The sequence below is a fragment of the Capra hircus genome, chromosome 2 (assembly GCF_001704415.2).
Source record: "Capra hircus breed San Clemente chromosome 2, ASM170441v1, whole genome shotgun sequence".
In the NCBI taxonomy this organism is placed as follows: Eukaryota; Metazoa; Chordata; class Mammalia; order Artiodactyla; family Bovidae; genus Capra; species Capra hircus.
Window position 1 is genome coordinate 79,525,381 of NC_030809.1, and position 27,070 is coordinate 79,552,450.

Below are 27,070 nucleotides of genomic sequence, written 5' to 3' on the forward strand. Positions count from 1 at the left end.
TTTAATTTATATGCAGAGTACATCATGCAAAATGCTGGGCTGGATGAAGCCCCCGTTGGAATCAAAATTGCCAGGAGAAATATCTATAAGCCCAGATATGTAAATCACACCATCTTTATGGCAGAAAGTGAAGAGGAACTAAATAGCCTCTTGATGAAAGTGAAAGAGGAGAGAGAAAAAGTTGGCTTAAAAGTCAATATTCAAAGAACTGAGATCATGGCATCCAGTCCCTTAACTTTATGTCAAATAAATCAGGAAACAATGGAAACGGTGACAGATTTTATTTTCTTGGGCTCCAAAAACTTGGGTCACAAAGAGTCAGACACGACTGAGCAACTGAACTTAACTGAAGTGAACTGATCTGTGTAACAGTTTACTTTCAACCTTCAATTAGGCCATTTTAAAGCTATTTTTCGTAGTCTTCATATTACTTTGTTATCCATTCTTCCTTAAGTTGGAAAAAGATTAGATATCTGTTGGTAGAACTAATGCGGCATAAAAGTGGGAAAAGAAGCTCCCTACACTTGGCATAATAACAGGTGAAGCACTATTTCAAAAGTTTTATGAGATTAAAGTCTCAAAATCAGTGAAGCTTTCATAGAAGAAAGTTGCTGCTATAATGCCAGCAAGTGTAAATAAGCAATCTTTATATTTGAGAATGCTTACTGAAACTGGTAAATATAATTACTAAAAGTTAATTATTAAAACAAGTACACTAAGTTATATGACATAGACATAAATGTTTATTCATAATTAACTTTATGAACGTGTTGTTGGAATTTGAAACGTAATTATATAAAATAATAAGTATTCTTCTAAATAGTATTGACTAAAGTCCATTTCCAATCTCCACCTAATCAGTTTTTATGTGTGTGTGTAATCCTTAATTCACAGCTTTTAATCTGAAAAGATATATCATTTGGTTTTCTATTCACCTAAAATTAAATAGGGCATGTATCTTCCAAAGAGCCTTGATACTGATATATCTCTAATACCTAGACAATAAATGAGACCCAGAAATGTTCAATATACATCAGTTGAATAGATTAATTTCAGTAATCAAACTTAGGTACTTTGACTCACATACAACATACTATCTCCTTAGACTTACTTCAGTTCCCAATAAATTATTTTTTATATTACCACATTTTCCCTATTTCTCCTCTTATTATTATTTTTACATTTACTTTAAATGAAGGCACAGCATTATAGCAAAATCTGTTTTTAGTAACTCCAGTTTTACTACTGAATCAAAATTATATCCAACAATTTTTTTTATAACTGACAATTTCTTCTAAAATATCTAGAGTAAAAATAACAATGTTATTACATTTTCTCCCTTAGTTCACTATTCTCTAATCCAGTCACATGAGAAAAGAAATGTATTTATCTTCCTTCACATGTTAGTTTAAACCTAGCTACATTTTTTCCCCCTATATTTTTCAAACTTAAAACACAGGCACAAAGGGATTCAGCCAAACATATACATGTATTCATTCTCCCCCAAACTCCCCTCCCATCCTGGATGCCACGTAATATTGAACAGAGTTCTTTGAGCTATACAGTAGGTCTTTCTTTGTTATCCATTTTAAACATAGCAGAGTATACACGTTGGTCAGAAACTCCCTATCTCTTCCCTCCACTCCTGTTGCTTTCCACCTGAAACTATCACAACTTTGTTAATTGGCTATGAAAGTGAAAGTGAAGTTGCTCAGTTGTGTCCGACTCTTTGCTACCCCATAGACTGTAGCATACCAGGCTCCTCTGTCCATGGGATTTTCCAGGCAATAGTACTGGAGTGGATTGCCACTTCCTTCTCCAGGGGATCTTCCCATCCCAGGGATCGAACCCGGGTCTCCCGTATTGTAGACAGACGCTTTACCATCTGAGCCACCAGGATATACTTCGATATGAATTAAAAAGTTTAAAAATCAATAAATAAAACTAACTCATAGAATATATATGTGTGTGTGTGTGTGTGTGTGCATAAAACTGAATCACTTTGCTCTACAGCATAAATTAACTTGACATTGTAAATCAACTATACATGAATAAAATAAACTAAAAAAAAACAACAAAAAATAAAAGATAACCTATAAATAATAAAACAAAAAACAAAAATAGTCAGAGGCACAAAGTTTCTCATGGAGTATGGATCTTAATGAGCTAGTAAGTAAAGGTGGCCTAGAACTCTGGCTCTGCCTTTTGAGTGGAATCTTGTCAAAGAACAGAAAATAACTAAGCCAAACAGGCTGGAAACAGAACCCTTCTATCTGGTTTACATTCACTCACATACTTGTCTACTAACATATTTGACACATACTTGACAAATACCTGATCTGCTAAGTCTGCTAAGTCACTTCAGTCGTGTCCGACCCTGTGCGGCCCCATAGATGGCAGCCCACGAGGCTCCCCCATCCCTGGGATTCTCCAGGCAAGAACACTGGAGTGGGTTGCCATTTCCTTCTCCAATGCAGGAAGGTGAAAAGTGAAAGTGAAGTCACTCAGTCGTGTCCGACTCTTAGCGACCCCATGGACTGCAGCCTACCAGGCTCCTCCATCCATGGGATTTTCCAGGCAAGAGTACTGGAGTGGGGTGCCATTGCCTTCTCCAGCTACTAAATCTAGGCAGTGAGTTAATTCCCAAAATTGATGAGATATGCAAAACACCAAGGCTTGTTTCATATTCTACTGGGATAAAGAGTTGAGAATATGAATGATGACATTAATATAGAGTGAAAGTGAACACAGAAGTGCTGAATGGCCTAGAGCAAAAGGAAGTTAAGAAGATAAATCCAGGGAGTTAGATTTGGTAGATATTCAGGATACCATGTGTAAAGAAAAAGAGGTACACTCAAAAGGGGCATATTTTAGATACAATGAACAGACTCCCAGGGTTGGAAGAAAAGGTGCAGAAGGGAATATGTTGTAATAATCCAAGCAAGATATGATGAGGGCCTGAATGAAAACAATGCTTATTTTCTCACCAAGAGAAAAAGAATCAGTGGACAGGGTTCTGACATGCTTTCATACTCTAGGTGTGAGTATTCTAAAAAAATGGAATACTTGAATATTAGGAACTAGTTAGTCCTAATTGATAATTTCACTTTTAAATCATGCTTCTTTCTTAGAGTTCAAGGGTCAGTTCTTATTGTCTTTCATACTAATTGAATAGAAAAGACTTCATTCTACTTTTCTGGCCATTATGAAAGTCCACCCCTTTTTGGCCTCTTCAGCTTGGGCCTGCCATAGTCTTAATCAAGCCAAGATTAAAATAACTATTAACACCTCCCTTCAGTGGAGTAGAAACATGAAAAGCCCACGTTGAACCATTTGCCACCTGCGCTTTGATGGTTCTCATAGTGAGTCTAAAGAGATGCAACAGACTGGACAAGCTATTAAATGACAAGTAAATACACCAGAAGCCTCATGGAGTCAGACCTGCAAGGCTATAAACTGTGGTTCCTAACTTGGCAGATTAGGGAGAATGGCTTCATCTCAATTCTTGGCATTTGTAAAGTTGGACTAAAAATACTAACCTTACAGTGCTGTATGGGCATTTGCCATAAAATCATATATTCATATATCAGATAAAATTATGTATTACAACGTATATCTCTGTAATCAATACATTATATATGTTCAATCATTGTTATTTCTCCTGCCAGCCCTCCCCCGGGAAAATCAAATAGCAAAAGAAAAAGTAAATTTCAAAAGGCTTTCCCTTCTGGGTCTTTGCAAATGCTGCTCCTCACCCTGCATTGTCTCTTCACCTGGTTAGCTTTTGTTTCTTCTGGTCTTAGCTTAGGTGATAATTCCTTCAAGAAATCTTTTGCATTGGCTAAATTCTGTGTTATTTCTTGAGTTTTAGTCTTTGTGTTTCCTTGAACTGTTCACTAAAATTATTGCTTCTTTTTCATAATCACATATTAGATTGTAAGTCCTTTGACAGCAAGAAATATATTGACTTTGCTGTTTCTTCCATGCCTAACATAGTGATAGGTTCACTGTAAACACCAAAACACGTTCACTGACTAGCTGACTAATGGTATAAAATTGCTCTGAAAGGAGAGTGGTAAAAATGATTCCATGTGTTTTCACATATGGTGGGTTCAAAAGTATAGTTCATGACTTTTATAAGTTACTTGATAGACTATGGTCTATAGACTATGGTCTATTTTGGATTATTGTCAGATATTCCAAATTTTATAAATTTGAGATGCTGCTTATGTTTGCACTTACTGGAATCAGTGGGAGTAAATCATACAGGTATATTTTTAATAAACTGAGTTCTAATTGAAATTATAGTGTTCTGGCAGGTCCTAGAGGACTCTGAAAACATCAATGAAATGACAAACAGATTGCCATTTGATTTGAATACCTGGCACTTAGACATTGATTGAGTTGATCCTCACTGGCTCCTTTGCCCTAATATCATTACTGTTTAATTATAAATAACCTCAAATATTGTTGACCTCATAGTTAACATCCAGATTTAAATGAAAGATGCCATGCTTATTATTTTTTTGATGTACACTAGAAATCTTCACTCCAGAACTGCATGAATTGGAGCTATATTTGCTTGACTAAAAGAATACTTAATTTTACTTTTGCCATTATTTATCTATGTCTCTCCTCCCTGGGTGCTGGTGTTAAAATTAATTTGCACCGCAGACCTCAGGATTTTATATTGCCATTAGGGTTGTGAAATGCTTTTACTCAGCACAACTAAGAAATGATGTTTTTACCTCCCACTAATGGACCTTTAATTAGGCACTGTAATGAACCATTCTGTCACTTCTTCATTCACAGAGAGAAGATTTTGCATATGCAAGATACAGTTTTGACAGAATACCAGGTCCATTGAACTTTGCCTACTCACAGCTAATAGCTCCTAAATTTATTACGCTTTTGTCAACTGTTGGATTTCTCATTTTGATGACACTGTCCACAGACTTATTTTGCTGCCAAAAACCAGCATCAACAAACTGCACGGAAGTTTATTGATATTTTGATCAACAAATCCTGGGGTCCAATTCTGACTATGATATTACTTCTGTGGGACCTTGTGCAAGTTATTTAACCTCTGCCTAAGGATTAATTGGTTAATTTTAATAAGTGCTTTGTCATAAAATGTAAGAAGTGCTATGACTGCTAATAGGATAATAAAACTCTAATGCTGCCTTTTATAACACATCAGGTTACCTCAGACTTTGATTCTATTAAGTTGCCAATTAAAATATAAGTTAACTCAATTTATTCTTTTCAAGAATACAAATCCTTATAAAGATGGTCACACAGTATTTTTTAAACTTTTTTTTTTAAAGTCAAGTATATTGATGCTTCAACTTTAAAAAAAAAAAAAAAAAGAGAAAAGAAAAAAAAAAAGACTGGTGTTCCATGATGATGGACCAATTGGGAACTGGGAGACAGTTCCCAACAAAAATACCGGATGACTGTGAGGCAGATATTGCTAGACAGTATAGGACTCTGAAACCTCAGTTCCTTCTTTTTTTTTTTTTTTAAATTTCAATTTTTTTCCTTCTCAAGTAAGCTTCTCACTTCTTTAACCTAAAGCTAAACTTCTTGTTCCAATTTCCAGGCATTCAGAAGAATGCCTCCCTGGTCTGGTAAGTCATAAAACATTCAGACCCAGGATGGGGTAATCATTAACTCCTGTCCCGATTATCAAGAACACTAGGGGGACCACTAACTCTTAAATATACATCTAGTTCTTCCACAGTTGCCTGGGGTCAAGGAAAAGGGTCAGAGGCTGATGACTCAATGTCAGAGAAAACTTAAAAACTTGGGATAAAAAACCCATAAAGATGTCAAATGTAATCTTCAAACTGATTGGTCAAAAATGACATATATTAAAGTCACGAACCAACCAAAGATGTACAGATCAATACTAGTAAAAATATAAACTGCTATAATCCCCACCTTTGGGGGCACTTCACCTCTTCTCAGTGTCTATGCTGAAAGCTTTGTATCTCTATCCTCTGAAAATAAACTCTGTCTGTGCGAGTGTTTGTGAGTTTGCGAAGTTCATTCTTTGGCTCTGTGAACAGAACTCAGTTTCTCATTTCAATTGTACTCTGATTAAATGTAGCTTTTGTGCATTAAATGGATTATTCTTTTATAAACTTGCCTCCAAACTGGTCTCATTTACTTGTGTATGACTATGTATCAATATTTATTTATTAAACAAATACCACTGTTGGGTGTTGTCTAAAATAAGTGATCCCAGACAAGTAAAAATGAACAGAGCTAAAAAAATAAAATAAAATAAAGGAGCAGTCTTGAAAATTTAGGAGAGAGATTAGTTCAACTTGAGGGTGGTTATGAACAACTTCAAAAAAGAAACGATTTTTTGAGCTGGACAAAAAGTGATAGATAGGATTTGGCATTGAGAGGTGAAGGTGAGGAGAAATTGCATTTCAAAGGATGAGAAAGCCAGCATGAGAAAGTCACAAAGCCAGGGAAGTTGACCCATGGAGAAGAATAATCCATGTGGTTTTACTTGAATAAAAGAGAGGGTGCAAAAACAGCTTGGATAGTATGTAGGGTTTGTGTTATGTAGGATCTTAGTTGGCATTGCTTGAACATCATTCAGTGTGTTCAGAATGTGCTTGGGTCCTACGCAGAGGAGATAAGCTCCCTTGGCTGGTTGGAAGACCCCTGACACTAACAGGCCGTGGAATCACTGCTCTTAAGAAGAACATGCATATCGCCTTACCCCCAAGAAAGAGTGGAAAGGGCAGATTGAAGCCTCCTGGCTACTGGCTGGCTTTGTTATTGCTTCTGTGCATTCTCCAGGCCTGCGTGCTGCAAGTCACAGAGCAGAATTGGATCTGAGGCTATCACAACTGGGGAGAAAACTCAACTATAGGAACAGAGATGACAGGTCCCAGATCAGAGCCCAGATGGGGCAGCTATGGCCATTGTTGAAGCTTACTCAAGTGGTGCATCAGAAGCCACCCAGGTCTCTGAGAGTGACTACTCCTCTACTGCTCATATCCCACGTATGCAGAGAGTCCATGCAGACCCCAACTGCCCTGCAGAGCAATTCTACAACAGGCCAGGGACAATGGAGGCGATGGGGAGTATGAAATGAAAATATCTCCTGCTATATCAACAAATGAGAAATGTCACAGCTATCAGCATTCCCTGGCCTCCAAATGTGAATGAGGCATCCCAAAATTGTGATCCAGCAGATGCCACCACCCACCATGGTGATTGCTGAGGAGCTGAGGGAATGCAAGAAGCAGTCATCTGCCACTCCTTAAGCTAATCAAGGAGACAGGATTTGGCCCCAGATATCTGAGATGCATATGAAAGGAATGAATTCAGTGAGTGCAGAGGCTTACATCCTCCCATACTCTCTGTGTTAAAACTTCTTAATTTGATATTTGGTCTTTGATGTTCACACTGCCTGCTCCCTTTATTGTAAACTTGAATATAGCCTGGCTCCCCATCCCACTTCCTTGGAGAAGTTTTCTGAGCTACCGAGATGCTGTCTCCCAGGTTCAGAGTCCTAAATATTCCCACCAAATAAAATAACTCTCTACTTTCAGATTATGACTATATTTTTTAGTTTTCAGGAATGATTGGCTGTGAGGGACAAATGTGACTCATACCCAAGGCTGAATCTGAGCCAAATAAGGGAAATAACTGTTGATACCTCAGGCAGAGAATTAGAGACAGCTCAAACCTCTGTCTGAGACATGAACTGAGAGCCCATGTTTGACCCTCATTCTCTGAGGCTACCTGACTCTGGGGAGAGGGTCCCAGTCCTAGAAGAGGGAGAAACACATATGTAAATAAAATTGAGGTACCTTGAGGATGACCCTCCTAGCTTTTGCTTCAGTACCTTGGGATTGGATCCGATCCTTGATAGGGCCAATATGTCCATTGATGAAGGGAAAGACTTGCCTCACACTCAGCTTCAGGTGAAGCCCCACCATCTCTAGTCTGAGCCCCTACTAAGGTGATAGCTGCCAGCAGAACCTGAGGAAAGACATGACTTGCATACAAGACAAATCCTGCTCTCCCACCAAAGGCACTGAGCACACACAGCCTGTGCAGGAATGTTTCCACATAAGAATGCTCTCAAGAAGGCATCTGCTTCACATAACTCATAGAGGAAGAGGAAGTTAAGCAAAATGAAAAAGGAATGAGCTATTCTCAATTGAAAGAACAAGAAAAAAATCCTGAAAAAACTGAGACAGAAATAAACACTTTACCAGATGAGTAATTCAAAGTATTAGTAATAAGAACATTAACTGAATAAGGAAAAGAATAGGTGAATACAGTGAAAAATTTCACAAGGAATACAAAAGTGTATGAAAAATCCAATTAGAAATAAACAGTTCAATAATGGAAATAAAAAAGCAGTAGAAGACCTGAATAGTAGAGTAAGTAACAGAAAAGAATATAAGTTCTCTTGAAATAGAATATTGGACATCACACAGTCAAACAGGAAAAAGAAAAATAAATTAAAAGAAAGAAAACAGTTTAAGAGTTCTCTATGATAAGGTTAAGCATACCAACATCTGCATTATAATAATTCCAGAAGGAGAAGAGTAAAAGTGATTGAAAATGTATTAGAGGAAATTATGGCTAAAAACCTATAAAACCTGAAGAAGGAAACAGATATCTAGATATAGGAAGCACAGGGTCCCAAATAAGATGAACCCAAACAGACCTACACTAAGACATATAATTCAGTGTCACAAGTTAAAGAGATAATTCTAAAGGCAGCAAGAGACAAACAGAGTCATATATCCTGAAATGCCCATAAAGCTATCAGAGAGGAAATGATAAAGATCAGAGGGTAAGCAAATGAAATCGAGATTAAAATAAGAAACCCAATGGAAAAAAATATTGAAACCATGAACTGGCTTTTTGGTAAATATGAACAAAATCAATAAACCTTTATCCAAGCTAACCAAGAAGAAAAGAGAAAGGACTCAAAATCAGAAATGAAAGAGGAGGAATGACAACAGATAACACAAAGATACAAAAAATCTTAAAGAATATGACAGCTATATGCCAACAAATTGGACAATCTAGAAGAAATGGACAATTTTTTAGAAACTAACCAGCTACCAAAATTTAATTAAGAAGAAACAGATAATTTGAAAGGAATGATCACTAGTAGTAAATCAAATTTATAATAAAAATTCTTAAAATTCCATGATCATATGTTCACAGACCACAAGGAAGAGGTAATACACGTACCTCTCACATTATTCCAAATAGCTCAGGACTCAGTGTTTCCACATTCATCTATGAGGTCATCATTACCTTAACATTAAAACCAGACATGGACAAGACCAAAAAATTAAATAAATAAATAAAAAGCCATGATCTTTGATGAATATTGACACAAAAATCCTCAATAAAATATTAGCATGTCAAGATGGATTATTCCAGAGGTACAAGCATTGTTTAATATTTGCATATCTATCAATTTGATACACCACAAAACTAAAGAAAAAAATTACATGATAATCTCAATTGACACAGAAAAAGCACTGACAAAATTCAACATCCATTTATTATTAAAAACAAAAAAAAACCTCTCATCATAATGATGAGAGAGCATATCTCAACATAATAAAGGTCATGTATGTCAAAGCCACAGTTATCATCACACTCAACAGTGAAAGCATTTCCTCTAAATTCAGGAACTAAAAATGATGCCTGCTTTCACAACTTTTATTTAGCACAGTATTAGAAGTTCTATCCATAGCAATTAGACAAGAAAAATAAATGATATCCATATCAGAAGGGAAGGGGTAAAATTGTCACTGCAGACATGATACTCTATGTAGGCAATCCAAAAGCCTTCACCCAAAAACTATTAGAACTAATAAAGGACACAGATTAATATACAGAAATCTGTTGCTTTTCTATATACTAAGAATGGAATATCAAATAGAAAACAAACAAAAATCCTGTTTACAATCACACCAAAAGAATAAAATATCTAAAAATAAACACAACTAAGGAGGTGAGAGACCTATATTTTGAAAACTAAAACATCATTTAAGGAAACAAAGATGACACAAGAAATGGAAAGACATCCATGCTCTTGGATTGGAATAATTAATATTGTTGAAATAGCCAGACTTCTCAAAGCTATTTACAGATATAATGGAATATCTATCAAAATACCAACCATATTTATATTAGAACCAGAACAAATAATCCTAACATTTATCAGTCAGTTCAGTTGCTCAGTGGTGTCTGACTCTTTGTGGCCATGGACTGCAACATGCCAGGTGTCCCTATCTATCACCAACTCCCGGAGCTTGTTCAACCTCATGTCCATCGAGTCAGTGATGCCATCCAACCATCTCATCCTCTGTTGTCCCTTTGTCCTTCAGCCTTCAATCTTCCCCAGCATCAGGGTCTTTTCCAATGAGTTAGTTCTTTGCATCAGGTGGCCAAAATATTGGAGTTTCAGCATCAGCCCTTCCAATGAATATTCAGGACTAATTTCCTTTAGAATGGACTGATTTGATCACCTTAATATTTATACTGGACCACAAATTAACCCAAATGAACAAAGCAATCCTGACTGGGGAAGGCGTGGCATGACAAGGCTGGAGATCTAACCTTTGCAGTCTTTAGACTGTATTTCAAACTACAGTAATCAAGACAGTGCAGTTTTGGCACAATGGCACAACAATTAATGGAAAGGAAAGGAGGGCCCAGAAATAATCCCAAGCCTCTACAGTTAATTTACCATAAATGAGGTGAAAACATACATGGAGAAAAGACAGTCTTTTCCACAAGTGGTGCTGAAAATGCTGGACTGTGACATGAAAAACAATGAAATTAGAACACTGCCTCGTACCACCTGTAAAAATAAACTCAAAATGGTTTAAAGATCTAAATATAAAACCTGAAACCACAGAACTACTCTTTGACCTAAATTGTAAAAATAGTTTTTGGATCTGTCCTAAGGCAAAATAAAATAATAATAATAATAATAAACAAATGGGACCTAATTAAATTTAAAAGCTTCTGCAAAATAGAGGAGTTGCTAAGTCACTTCAGTCGTGTCCGACTCTGTGCGACCCCATAGACAGCAGCCCACCAGGGTCTCCCGTCCCTGGAATTCTCCAGGCAAGAACACTGGAGTGGGTTGCCATTTCCTTCTCCAATGCATGAAAGCAAAGTGAAAGTGAAGTCGCTCAGTCACATCCGACTTAGCAACCCCATGGACTGCAGCCTACCAGGCTCCTCCGCCCATGGGATTTTCCAGGCAAGAGTACTGGAGTGGGGTGCCATTGCCTTCTCCGAAAATAGAGGAAACCACTGACAAGATGAAAAGACAACCTACTGAATGGGAGAAAATATTTGCAAATGATATGATCAGTTAGGAGTTTATGTTGAACATATGTAAATACTCATACAACGCAATGTTAAAAAATCAAATAACCTGGTTGGAAAATGAGCTGAAGATCTGAAAAGAAATTTTTCTAAAAAGACATACAGAAGGCTAGCACAAAAAGATGCTGATCACCACTAAGTACTAGAGAAATGTATATCAAGACAATGAGTTATTACCTCACACCTATCAGAATAACTATCATCAAAAAGTCACAAATAAAAAAGTTAGCAAAGACATGGAGAAGGAACCTTCCTACACTATTGGTGAGAATGTAAATTGGTGCAGCCACAAAGGAAGACAGTGTGAAGTTTCCTCCAAAAACTAAAATTAGCACTGCCATATGATCCAGCAATTCTAGACTGGGTATACATCTAGAAAAATAAATACAAGCGTTAATTTGAAAATATATATGCACCCCAATGTCCACAGCAGTGCTATTCATAACAGACAAGATATGGAAGCAACCCAAGTGTCTATCAATAGAAGAATAAAGAAAATGTATATATATATAGTGCAATGCTAGACAAGAAAAACAATGAAATTCTGCTATTTGTAGCAAAATGGATGAACCTAGAGAATATTACTTTTATTGATGTAAGACAGACAGAGAAGGACAAATACTGTATGATATTGCTTGTATGTGGAATCTAAAGAATAAAACGAATAAATGCATATAACAAACAGACTCATGGATATAGAAAACAAGCTAGTAGTTACCAGTGATTACAGAAAAGGGGGAAGGGGCATGATAGGGGTCTGAGATTAAGAGATAAAAGCTAATATGTATAAAATACATGAGCAACAAGGATACCTTATACAGCACAGGGAGTTATAGTTATTATTTTATAATAAATTTTAATGGCACATAATCTAAAAATTACTGAATCATTATGCTGTACCTGTGAAATTAATATAATATTATAGAACAACTATATTTGAATTAGGAGAACAAACAACGAGCAGAGAAATAAAGTTGTATCTAGAAAGGGATGTGAGCACAAAGGAGTTTTTAAAGAAAGGATTAGGCAGTGAAAAAATATTGATAAAGCAAAAGCAAGAGGAACAGTTGTGTAAGATGTGTCTATGAATACTGCTTCAAAATTTGGTAAGGAGTACATCAAGGCTGTGCACAGTCATCACGCTTATTTAACTTGTATGCAGAGTACATCATGAGAAATGCTGGACTGGGTGAATCACCAGCTGGAATCAAGATTGCCTGGAGAAATATCAACAATCTCAGATATGCAGATGATACCACTCTAATGGCAGAAGGTGAAGAAAAACTAAACAGGTTCTTGATGAGGGTGAAAGAGGAGAGTCAAAAAGCTGGCTTAAAACTTAACATTCCAAAAACTAAGATGATAGCATCTGGTCCTATCACTTCATGGCAAATATATGGAGAAAAAGTTGAAATAGTAACAGATTTTATTTTCTTGGGCTCCAAAATTACTGCAGACAGTGACTGCAGCCATGAAGTTAAAAGACACTTATTCCTTGGGGAAAAAAAAAAGCTATGACAAACCCAGACAGCATACTAAAATGCAGAGACATCACTTCACTGACAAAGGTCTGTTTAGTCACAGCTATGTTTTTTTGTTATTTTTTTTCTTTTACCAGTAGTCATGCATGGATGTGAGAGTTGAACCATAAAGAAGGCTGAGTGCCAAAGAACTGATGCCTTCAAATTGTGGTGCTGGAGAAGACTCTCAAGAATCCTTTGGGCAAATCAATCTTAAGGGAAATTAACCCTGAATATTCATTAGAAGGACTGATGCTGAGCTGAAACTCCAATACTTTGACCACCTGATGTGCAGAGACAACTCACTGGAAAAGACCCTGATGCTGGGAAAGATTGAGGGCTGGAGGAGAAGGAGGTGACAGGATGAAATATTTGGATGGCATCATTGATTCAGTGGACATGAGTGAGCAAACTCTGGGACACAGTGAAGGACAGGGAAGCCTGGTGTGCTGCAGTCCATGGGTTCGCAAAGAGTTGGTCATGACTTAGCCACTAAACAACAATGAATAGTTAAGAGGCATCTAAGGTAGGAATGGACAGGATAGCACTAGACACAGTAGGGGTCCCTAGTCATAAGAGAGAAGACGGAAGGTGTAGTTTGAGGGATATGGTGGTGGGAGCTTGGGGCCATTTTGTGTGTGTTCAGTCATTCAGTTGTGTATGACTCTTTGTGACATTGTGGACTGTAGCCCATCAGGTTCCTCTGTCCATGGAATTTTCCAGGCAATAATACTGGAGCAGTTTGCCATTTCCTACTCCAGGAGATCTTTCCAACTCAGGGGTCGAACCCACACTCTTGAGTCTCCTGCATTGGCAGATGGATTCTTTACCACTGCACCACCTAAGCAATGAAATAGGAAGGAAGCTCCTAGGCTGGGATAAAGTTAGGGCACAGGTATCGGGGGTTTGAGGGGAAAAGAGATGATGCGACATAAACATCTAGAAGGGTGAATGGGTTCATGAAATACAGTAGAAACCATAGTAAGTGCTCAGATGACGTTAGTGACAATAATTCCAGTTAGAGCAGTCTACTTTTTTTTTTTCCAGTTGCATTCAGCAGTAGGGTGCCAGCTCAGGACAGATAAGAATTGGATTTAGCAATGGTTATGGTTTACTAGGAAAGCAAAAGAGAGGGAAGGACGGAGCAAATAATTATGATGATGGACCATGGAATTTAAGCTAAAAAAGAAGAAACAGGATCTTTAAAATAAGAGATGGGTGAGGGATAATGAAAAGAATGACTATATTTGGGGTGACAGAGGGGGGGACCTGAAAATTAGGGGGTGGCTGAAATTGAGGTGATGAGATGACTTAATGAACACCTTACAGTGTACTGTCATACTGCCTCACGGGTGTTGTTTTTACTTACAGTATTGACATCTGTCTCCCGTGTGTTCAGGCTGGCAGTGGCAATAAGGCTGGTTTCCAGCAGTAACACTGCAGGTCCCTCCATTTTGACAAAAGTCCTCACAGACTGTCTTACCACAGTTTGGTCCAGTGAACCCCAGTGCACAGCTGCACGTGGGTCTCCCTATTGAAAAAAATAATGAAAAAAAATGAGTTGACAAAATTGTTTATTGACATGGAATCCTTGCTAGGTAAGAATCAGTAAGTCATTATTCTAGGCAAAATTTGTCCATTACTTATTCTGTGACTTTACATAATAACATAACCTCATTGGGTCCTAGCTTTCCCATGTTCCAGCGAAGCCTAGATTAGAAGATAACTCAAGTTCATATTAGGTAAAATGATCAGAGCTCATTTTATGAAGAATTCTGTATGCATACGTGTATTTTATGCTTTGAAGTGTTTATCTTATTCTTTTGTACTTCTCTTTTCATGTCCATTTTACTTTTTTAAAAAAATTTAAACTTTTTATTTTGTATTGGGGTATAGCCAAACAATGTTGTGGTATAGTTTCAGATGAACAGTGAAGGAACTCAGCCATATATATACATGCGTCCATTCTCCCCCAAACTCTTCTCCCATCCAGATTGGCACATAACATTGAGCAGAGTTATACCATACCATAGGTCCTTGTTGTTATACCATAAGTGCTTGTTTATACATTTTAAATATAGCAGTGTGTAATGACCTCCCCAAAGTCCCTAACTATCCCTTCACCCCAGCAACCATAAGTTCATTTTCTAAGTCTGTGAGTCTCTGTTTTGTAAGTAAGTTCATTTGTATAATGTCATTTTGATTTTTAAATTATTTTTGTCCTACTTATGCAGATTGTTTTGGCCATTAAAATATAAAATAGAGACAATCATATTTCCCAGTGTTCAATCATAATGTACTAATAACTGCTATATCTACATAAAATATGAGCTTAAGTTTATTATAAATAAATATTTTAATAAATTTAAAGTAGCCATATCATCTATAATAAGATTTACGAACATCAGTTATTTTATTTGATATAATAAATACATATATTACATTTAGTTTATAAGCACTTACTGAACCCTATTTTATTTCATTTTATATTTTTATTCATAGTAAAGGACAATCATTTGCAGTCTACTAAGATGAGTTAAGAAATCTAATGTTAACAGCACACACTAGCAAATCTGACAGACCTTCTTTGGATATCTTACTTTATTTGTTCTATGGGAACTTACATCATAATGAAAGGTGAATAGTCCTTTCAAGTGTTTAGAGCATAACACAATTAACTGCTACAGCAAGAAAGTCTCTCTAAATGCCTGGACTGTCAAGAACTGAGTAGAAAATGAAGTTCAGGGCTAGCTCCATAGGAGAGGTGAAGGAAGCAAAATGAAAGGCTGCTATTTGTAATGGGGGCAGAATAAAGTTTAGAGGCTGTAAAAATATTAACACACAACATAAAAGGGAATAAAAAGGAAATTCAATTATAGATCTCAAATAACTATGATTCAGAAAATGTCATTCCGTTGTCTAGTATCAGAGAATATCCAACCATCTCCTCCTTCACCATTATAGACAAGCAACATAGCTAACATGCTCAGTAAGATGCATGAGGACAAGGGCGAAGACTTGAAGTGTGAAACCGATAATAGTTTTTTTTTGTTGCTTTTTTGCTGTTGCCATAGATTCTACATTGAAGGACAATTCTACACATACATATTTGAAAACCATTATTCTTAAAATGAATAAAATAAAATGAATGAAAGTCCAAAACTGGACTTTGAATTGAAGGTCCACAATTTATTTATTTTACTTTTGAAAGACTGCACACATTTATAAATGCTAGAAGGCATTGCTTCTCAATGAAGAAAGTTATATACATTTTTACAGTGGGTACCGCTGCTTTAAAACTTATTTACACATGTTTTTAGTTTGGTGGCAAATAAATGCCTATTAAAAGGTTGAGAAACAAGGTAAATGATATACATAATAAAGCTGAGCAACTTCATATTTATCTATTGCCAGAAAACAGTTTTAAACCTTTTAGCCAAATATTTTCTTACAAAGATAGTGAATTTTCCAGCTGTTGCTTACATACAGACAAACTAACTTCATTGGAACAATGGTGGGTGAAAAGTAACAGACACAAACAAGAGAATAAATAGTGGTAGAAGATGAAGAGGACAGATGATAGAACACGATCACTAAGGAAAATGAAAGACTTGAATTAAAGAGGTAATAACTCTACATCCACAGGGACCAGTGGATGACTTACAGAGAAGCAGAACATATAATCAGGAACACAACTAATCATGAGTTCAATGTGAAACAGACAGTACAGAAAGTACGTGAAAAGTCAAAGTCAAAATGTTAGCTGCTCAGTCATGTCTGACTCTTCGCAACCTCAAGGACCATAGCCCACCAGACTCCCCTATCCATGGAATTTCCCAGGCATGAATACTGGAGTGGGTTGGCATTCCCTTCTCCAGGGGATCTTCCCATCCAGGGATCGAACCTGGGTGTCCTGCATTGCATGAAGATTATTTACTGCCTGAGCCACCAGGGAAGCACAGAAAGTATAGGAGAAATCAAAATGCATTAGAGCAATCAGAAAAAGTGCCATATGAAGATAGGACTTAGGCATTGTAGATTTATGTTTTTCTACCTTACTTTCTAGTTGTTTTTTTTTAAACTGGGAGTGAAAAAGATATTGTAAAATGATAGAAGTATGAAAGAAATGAACCCAATCTGCTAAGACACTTGAAAATTCCTCTGTTCCAGTTACTCAGAGAAGTGACACCATGCTTTCATCTCATCTACAGCTGTTTTGAAACAAGGGCAGAGTAACCAGGTTGTCCCCCACCTAGCATATGCTTCACATCATTTAAAATCCACCTGACTCATTTTCAAAAAGCTCATCTTCCTCTTCCTTTGAAGAGAAGATTTATTTTTGGCAAGTATAAATCTTCATATTCAGGAGAATATTATCTAACTTGAAACAGTGTGGTGATATAGCAGATCTTTTGTTTGCTGTTGGGAAATGAACCATCTGTTGCAGAATTTTATAATAGGCTTCATCTAATATTTCCAAGAACTTCTCTGGGTACGCCCTAACTAACTAGTTGCACTGGGTTCATTTTATAATGATATTTTTTAGGTAGCTGAATTAGATTTTGACATTTGAAAAGGAAACAGTACCGTTACAATGGCTAAGGTATCAATAGAGATTTATAGCAGTGATAACATGGGAGGTTGACAGCCTGCTTTAAAACTTATTTTCAATCAGAAAGAGTATCAGTTGACCTCAGGAAGAAGTGGGAAGAAGAGCTTCCTGGCTCTAATCAGACTAGTTTCTACACCATTCTTAGCTCAGACTTTAATTGTGTATGTTGTCAGACTGCCTGGATTCATAGACTATCTGTGCCAGTCACTGGTGTGGAACCGTAGGCAAATATCAGCTCTGTTTATTTCCTCATGTGTAATGGGGCTAATTATAGTACCTACTTCATGAGGTTGTTGTGCAGAGTCAGAGAGGAAAAGTGAGAAATACTTCTAACTGTGCCAGGTACATAAGGCACTCAGTCACATTTTAGCTCTGAATATTATTGTTATTCCTTCTGACACTCACTGCTTAAAGGTATGACTTACTCAGTGGCCCCATCTACAAAGACACTGTAACATTTTAGCAAAATCATTCTGAAATTTTCCTTAGATTACACACTGTATCTCCATTATTCATTTCAGATACAATTAAATTTGAATATCTTTGTATGGCAGTGATGGGGTAAAACAGGAATTCCACACCAACTTTATCTCACACTCTACATTTTTCAAACATTGATGAATGAGTCCTCTCTTTTTTCTTTCCAAACATGTTTAATCCTACCCATTAAAGGAAAGAACACACACACACACAACACAAACAAAAGCAAACTTAATACTTGTATAACCTCAGATATTGGTACACTCTCAAGCTTTTTGCAAAAGAACTTACACTTACTGCTTCCAACTCTACCAATATATGACAAATAAAATCTTTGATCATAAAGTCACTCCAATCCTTCACTTGGTTTGTAGTTTTATTTTTTAATACACTTAACCTGTTGCATGTCTTTGTTCTCTAGGAAGAGAGGCCAGATCTCTCAATATCTAAGTGTTCCTTATGCAATCTTGATTCCCTCTTGGTAAGAAAGGTTTAGGAATGGAGAAGTTAATGTTGGTGTTGTCTTTATTGTATATTGATGTACCCTTGCAAAGCTATCCTTTAATCTCTTGATCACTAAATCCACTGATTTCTTCTCAATCATCCTCCTCCTCAAATTTTCTCCATAATTTTACATTTATTAATACCTACACTTGAAAATTTTCTCTCTACTTGGCTTCTAAGACACTAGCATTGTTGATTTCTCTCTATATTTTTTCTGACGGCTCTTTAATAATTGCATTTATGTTCTCTTCCTGTCTAACAAAAAACATTTGTCCAAGCCTCTTTCTGGTGATGTTATTCAGTTTCACAGTTGGGATAGTCATCTCTCTATCTGAATGTCTTGGTCTTGATTTTCTGACTTTGGGTTCATTCTCCTTTAATTTCCAAGACCTCCATTTTCACTCTGTTTTATGTCTCTGCAAGGATATCTCTAGCTGTTCATTAGGTTAATCTATTCTTCCCATGACTCGGTAGGAGAGAAAATTCTTCTTTTTGTGTGTGTGTGTGTGTTAATCATTCACTCACTTTTATTTTTAATTTTATAATATATGGCTATATCATTAACAATAATTTGGTTTTGCTTGTTTTTGAACTTCAGATCAAAAAATCATACCAGAGGGTCATTGTCCTCAGTGGCACATACATGATTTCACTAGACTAGAGGCTTTACCAGTGCCACATTCAGGTCCATACTGTATGTTAACAAAGTGTCTTGCTAGATGTACACATACAATACACAGAGGTTACCGTAGTTGCATTGGTCTTCCCTGGTAGCTCAGTAGTAAAGAATCTACCTGCCAATGCAGGAGATGTAGCTTTGATCTCTGGATCAGAAAGGTCCCCTGGAGAAGGAAATAGCAACCCACTGCAGTATTCTGGCCTGAGAAACCCCATGGAGAGAGAAGTCTGGCAGACTACAGCCAATGGGCTCGCGAAAAAGTCAGACATGACTTGGTGATTAAACAACAACCATAACTATGCTGTTCTGTTTATAAATAAATAAAAGCTTATACATTTCTAGAGGTTTTTTCTGATGTGGACAATTTTTAGTCTTTATTGAGTTTGTTGCAGTATTACTTCTGTTTTATGTTTCAGTTTTTTGGCCATGAGGCATGTGGGATTCTAGCCTCTTGACCAGGGATCAAACCAGCACCCCATGCATTGGAAGGTAAAGTCTTAATTACTGAGCACCAGGGAAGTCCCTAGTTGTTTATATCTTAAAACTGCTGCACCAACTTTTCATACAACATAAATTAATAATAAAATAGAAATTTAACTAGGTACCAGTAATAACTGATGTCAAATATGGTAAATACAGAACTACCACCACTATAGTCAATGATAAATATTATTAAGCAATATCCATCAGTACAACTAAATATGATAATGCTCAAAACAAAAAATGGAAATACTTTGGAATTTCAGAGAGTTCCTTAAATTCAATTGTTTTTGCATGGCCCTTATATAGCAAAAATCACAGTCTCAATAAAAATGGTTGATTCTAAAATATTTCATAAGAATACAGTATAGTGTTAGTTGCTCAGTCATGTCTGACTCTTTGGACCTTATGCACTGCTGCCCAACAGGATCCTCTGTCCATGGAATTCTCCAGGCAAGGATATTGGAGTGGGTAGCCAATCCCTTCTCCAGGATATCTTCCCAACCCTGGGATCAAACCCAAGTCTCCCACATTGCAGGCAGATTATTTACCATCTGTCACCAGGGAAGCCCTTTGTAAGAATATTTAATAGCAATTAAATAAATTTGGTATAAAGTTAAATTCCTTTTTTTTTTTAATGTCAGGTAGACCTAAGAAAGAAACCTTGTTAGATATTTATTAATTATGCAGATTTGGAAAATTTAGATTTCCTCACTGGATCTCATTCTGCATCTCATTTTATAAAATGAGAGTAATGCCTACCACGTGCTGGTAAAACACTTGGCAAAATACCTGACACATAACAAGTACTCAATAACTGGTAGATTTATTGTTAACAGTACTAGTAGTATTTGGTTTTGCCATTATTAGTAGTACTATATTTGCCTCTGTTAAGAAACTCCATATGGATTCTTAATGCATGTTTTTTCATATTCATTCTTTTGAAAAAAAATGTCTATGGGTGATCTACCTGTAGATCTATATATATCAATTCAACATAGCAAATTTTAATATAATAACAACAATGAAAACTTTTATATTATATGGATAAGTAATTACATAGGTTTTATATAAATTTATTAGTAATCCCTGTTAAATGACCATTGACTTTATACGACATGGCTATGATTTACATCTAGATAAATGAATCTTTAAATGTACACTATCTTTAATTATATACTCACAGTAATTTGTTTGATATGAGCAGAGACAATGCTGATGATTTTCAGTGATCATAGATAACGTCTTAGGGAACTAACTCTGACATAATTTAGATTCTCAAAATTAGTTTTCTTATGTAATCACACTAGCTTACATCTAAAATATGCTACATAGAGTGTTTCAATATAAGTAAAATCACAATTTAGGAATTTACAAGAATCCTTGACATTTGAATTACTAATTCAGTTACAGTAGCCGCTAGAGTAAACATGACAATAATTACGTTTGTAAAACTTTCAAAATGGTATACTTATTGAATGTATATTCAATATAGCATTACTACATACTTAGTAATTTTAGAGCAAAATTTGCTGGGTAGCTTGACTAAAAGTAATATCTTTCTAAATGTATTTTCATTTGACTATTATTAAGGTATATGTATTATTAAGGTATATTTTTCAATAACTTTATGTAATTCTGTGTCTTTAAAAGCTAGGCTTATTAAACAAACAGTTTTTAAGTTGGTTAGAAAAATGTTATTCATCAGTTTGATTTAATTGATATATGATTTTAGTAGGCAAAATAACCTTTCTGCTCACTATTGGACAAATAAATTATAACCCTTTTTTCCTACTTAAACTCACCATTTGAAAATGTGTGGTTTACTAAATATTTGGTAGTAACCTAAAAGGGAAAATAGTATACATATATCTGAATGACTTTGTTGTACACTTGAAACTAACACATTATAAATTAGTTATACTTCAATTAAAATTTTAAAACTATATATATTTAAGAAAAAAAAAAGTGTGATTGATTGCCATGAAGGAATGTTGGCAAAAGTAATTAAATGTGAATTTCTTAAGAGACTATGACTGTACTTATCATTTTTGATAGGTAGATAACTGCTAGTGAACATCATTGGTTGGTTCTTTTAAGCAATTTACTTGAATTCATACTTATTTGTCTATGTGAACCATGCTGCTTACCCTATTTAATTTGATCTTGTGCTTGTAAATTTTTGTCCCTGGTTATAATGTTTTATACCTGACTAGTCTTCTATGTATACAGTCATTATTTAGTTTGACATACACATTCTGCCTGAGCAATAAAAGCATTTCATTGACATTGACATTTAAGCTGCAGAACATATTGAAACATTTACATTCAATGCTTTTCTCTGAAAGTACTATGTAAAAGGTACATATTCTTTACTCGCAACATCTTTACTATTTGGGCAAAAGCTACATTCTTATTTCTTTCCACAGAATAAAATAATAAGCTGAGAGATAAATCACCATAGCATTATTCAGTTACTTACTATAATGCAATCAGAAAGCCTGTCTCCTGACCACTAATCCCCAAGACTACTCTCCTTTGTGAAATCTGTCTTCACTTCCACTTAGATTCAAGTAATAAAAGTTTTGAATGCTTTAAAAAATCACTAGTCTTTTTGATAAAGAGGTTTGACATTCTATTTTCCACTTAATATAATGTTTTCTTGGACTGAAAGTGAGTGCCCATTTATACATAATTTTAGCAAGTTGACTATAGCTGTCGGGTTGTCTTAAGTATCGCAAAGGCTACAGAGAACTATGCAGCAAAGCCTGACAAGGAAAAGAAAGAACTGGGCTTTATTGAGCTCCCTCCCAGTTACTACTTAATATATTCTGACATGTTTCAAATTGTAGGTCACAATCTATTTATACTTCTGGAAAGTTCATTCTCAACCGGCATTGTGGAAATGAGATTGAAACATTTTTGTCTTTTCCATGAATACAAGTAAGCCAACTCAAGCCTTCTGACACTGAATAGTTTAGTGTTGCTCTCACCATATGGTCCAAATGAACCAGTAAATTTGACTTACACAGCCAGAAGCATAATTAGAGAGAACCCTATTTTCATCCTCTCATAGGTCTGTCATAAAAATTCAAGGACCAAATACAGTGCATGGCACTTAGTAAGCAACCCTATATATATATTTATATGTATATTTGCCTATATATAGAGAGAGAGGCAAAAAAACCCCTATCTATCTATATCTATATATAAATATAAATTATCATTATCCTGACAATGACCATAACTAGTGTTATTTTAATTTTTAATAAGTATTGTCTGGTTCTAACAAGAAAGCATGGTAGATCATTTACAGAAGTGTAATGAAGGACCTATTGCGTATGTGTTTTTTTCCCATATTATATAAACAAGCTTTTTACTTGTGCTTTTAAATTTTAAAATACAATGTGATTTTTCTCTATTTTTCTTTATTATTATATAGTTTTCAGTTACAGTGTTTTTATCGTTTATCATTCATCTTTTAGATATGCTATATTTTATATATTGACTACTTGGATTCAGGTTTATATCTCCAAAATTATTTTATGAACATTTTCACTTCCAAATATTTTGCTTTTTATTATATAATCTTTGGAACATGTGTCTAAAAGTGACATTATTTAGTTAAAGCTGCATATTCCTATTTCACTTATTTGTTAAACTATATACACTATTTTCTTTTTTAAATTTTATACTTTCAGCTTATTCTCTTGGGTTCTTGAAAAGCAAATAGGACCAAATATCCAGCTCTTAGTACTTTCTAAATATAATCAGTATCTATTTAATATGTTAATGGAGTTAGAACATTAACCTTAATATAAATTAAAAACAGTCCTTGTTTAAATAAAAAGTGAAAGAAAAACAAAGGACTGTTTATATGTATGTTCAGCCTTTATCAAGATATTAGTTAAGTGATTGTGTATTTCACATCCCAGGTACATAAGTGACTTGAGATATATCAGTATATAGTTTTATTATCTGTTTCATAATGTTTCAAGGGTGTTCACAAGTTCCTAGCTTAATTTGCCTTTGAGCAAACACGTTTAGGGCCGTCAAACTTGATCATAATTGCTGACAGTCATATACGTTACCATCATATTTTGGGCATTGACCTGGACAGAAAGATCTTGAATGAATGAGATAGAAATTCATCTCCATCTACTTGCCTACTATAAGGGCCCTTCCTATTGCAGTAAGACTTTCATTTAATTTTTCTTTCCTCAGTGGAGCCTTCCTTCCTCCAGGTTCATTCTTGGGAATAAAATTTGTCATTCTAAAATATATAGATGTGGTGACAGAGAGCACCACAAAGAGAGCCTCTGCTATCTTCTTGTTGAAATCGTTTAAATAGCTCAATACCAATGTATTTCTTACCGTAGAATATTGCACAATTACCTCTTCATCTAGCCAATTTTATACATTTTCACATTTTCCAAATTAGAATTGCCTCCCTTTATGCATAATTCATAATTCATAATTCATCTCACATGCTAGTAAAGTAATGCTCAAAATTCTCCAAGCCAGACTTCAGCAATATGTGAACCGTGAACTCCCTGATGTTCAAGCTGGTTTTAGAAAAGGCAGAGGAACCAGAGATCAAATTGCCAACATCCGCTGGATCATGGAAAAAGCAAGAGAGTTCCAGAAAAACATCTATTTCTGCTTTCTTGACTATGCCAAAGCCTTTGACTGTGTGGATCACAATAAACTGTGGAAAATTCTGAAAGAGATGGGAATACCAGACCACCTGACTTGCCTCTTGAGAAACCTGTATGCAGGTTAGGAAGCAACAGTTAGAACTGGACATGGAACAACAGACTGGTTTCAAATAGGAAAAGGAGTACGTCAAGGCTGTCTATTGTCACCCTGCTTATTTAACTTCTATGCAGAGTACATCATGAGAAACGCTGGACTGGAAGAAGCACAAGCTGGAATCAAGATTGCCGGGAGAAACATCAATAAGCTCAGATATGCAGATGACACCACCCTTATGGCAGAAAGTGAAGAGGAGCTAAAAAGCCTCTTGATGAAAGTGAAAGAGGAGAGTGAAAAAGTTGGCTTAAAGCTCAACATTCAGAAAACGAAGATCATGGCATCTGGTCCCATCACTTCATGGGAAATAGATGGGGAAACAGTAGAAACAGTCAGACTTTATTTTCTTGGGCTCCAAAATCACTGCAGTTGGTGACTGCAGCCAGGAAATTAAAAGACGCTTACTCCTTGGAAGAAAAGTTATGACCAACCTAGATAGCATATTGAAAAGCAGAGACATTACTTTGTTAACTAAGGTCTGTCTAGTCAAGGCTATGGTTTTTCCTGTGGTCATGTATGGATGTGAGAGTTGGACTGTGAAGAAGGCTGAGCGCCGAAGAATTGATGCTTTTGAACTGTGGTGTTGGAGAAGACTCTTGAGGGTCCCTTGGACTGCAAGGAGATCCAACCAGTCCATTCTGAAGGAGATCAACTCTGGGATTTCTTTGGAAGGAATGATGCTAAAGCTGAAGCTCCAGTACTTTGGACACCTCACGCAAAGAGTTGACTCATTGGAAAAGACTCTGATGTTGGGAGAGATTGCGGGCAGGAGGAAAAGGGGACAACAGAGGATGAGATGGCTGGATGGCATCACGGACTCGATGGACGTGAGTCTGAGTGAACTCCGGGAGGTGGTGATGGACCGGGAGGCCTGGCGTACTGTGATTCATGGGGTCGCAAAGAGTCGGACACGACTGAGCGACTGAACTGAACTGAACTGATGCATAATTCTAAACTTTTATGAGTGGGAGTATTTGAGAATATTGCCCCAAATTTACAAAATTTCTTGCTCCATTAGTCTAAATTGACTGTGTAGAAAACCTTGATTCATTTTGATATAAACATTCAAAGTCTAAATAACAGACCTGTAACAGAAAAATATCACAAGTGTGAACATATCTTAGAGAATTAACATTCCTAAACATGAAGATTAATTGTGCACATAATATAAATACTCTCCTGTAGCAGTGTTGAAAATATGATTTCATAAATTATTCTCTATTTTTCATAAAAAATGACTGAATAAGTCAATGCTTTACTCTATTTTCCATTGCTCTGCCAAGGCAAACTTTATGTTAAATGTGTCTTCCTATGAGCAGGTCACAGAAATGAACTACCTGGACCTTTGTTCATATAGTCAATGTCAAACTATTTCATTTTGTAGTATCTTCCTGTATATATACATCTCATATATTTTTAGTTTTAGTTTTCTTCATTACAAAAACCTTAAGGAATGAGGAAAAACTCATTCCTACATGCAGAATTTTAATTATGCCTCTCAGATGTGTGCCTTTAATTAACTAGTGACATATCCTTTGTTCAATTATTATAGTTATATACAACTGTCATAAACTTCTAAATTTTAATTAAGGCTGCCCCAAACCCTAGTTATATAGTGTCCACATAGGAATTTGCCAAAGGCTTAACTGTAAGTAAACCAACAGTGAATAAATCCATGAACTGCCCACTGGGATTTGTTTTACAAATTAACACTTGTGTGGAGATAATGAGGTTCTACAGTCCATAATACCAAACAATGTTTTATAAAACCACATTTTTAAAAGTGAAAAATGCATTGTGAAAAACTTAATTAACTATCATATTATTATTATATGTTGCTATAAGACAATAACTACATGGCTATATATCAAGTTGAATTCATATGAGAATTTATTTGCATTACTAATTAGAAATATATATTTTTTCTGACTGTACTTTCTAGATAAGTCAAGATCTAATACTCTGGATAGCAAACTTGATAATGTATGGGTTCTAGATAAATGAATAGATAACTTGATATATTGTGGATTTTAAGAATGCAGCAAGGTCTGGACAAATGATTTGAATGAAACATTAAAAGTTGTGCTGTATTTATATATAGCTCACAGAACAGTACAGTGTTAGTCGTTCCGTTGTGTCTGACTCTTTGTGACCTTGTGGACTGCAGCCCGCCAGGCTCCTCTGTCCATGGAATTCTCCAGGCAAGAGTATTGGAGTGGGTTGCTATTCCCTTCTCCAGGGGATCTTCCTAACCCAGGGATCTAATTCAGGTCTCCTCCATTGCAAGCAGATTCAGGGAAGCCTTTATATAGCTCAACTCAGGACAGTAAATTCAACGTTTCAGAGATTTTTCTCTTTGGATCCATCTCAGGTTGAATAGGTAGCCATAGTTTGGAGTGTCAACCCCTTTTGTTGGCTTAAAAATTTCCAAAGATAAATATAAGAAACTCATCTGGTCACAATCCAAAGATTATCTTAAATGAGAAAATTAAGAGCTAAAGAACTCTAAACACCTGATTTGCATAAAAAAGCATCTTCCCTAAAGCTAAAGCAGTATGTGTGTTGTAAAATATAATT

At 35.8% G+C, this 27,070-nt stretch overlaps 1 protein-coding gene across 1 annotated transcript in view; it reads right to left on the reverse strand.

The window, feature by feature from the left end:
- Nucleotides 1-27,070, reverse strand: part of LRP1B (LDL receptor related protein 1B) — a 2,198,408-nt gene that overhangs the window by 80,008 nt on the left and 2,091,330 nt on the right. Inside the window, 1 exon segment of the mRNA XM_018062463.1 lies at nt 14,296-14,457. Coding sequence (XP_017917952.1) covers nt 14,296-14,457 — 162 coding nt within the window.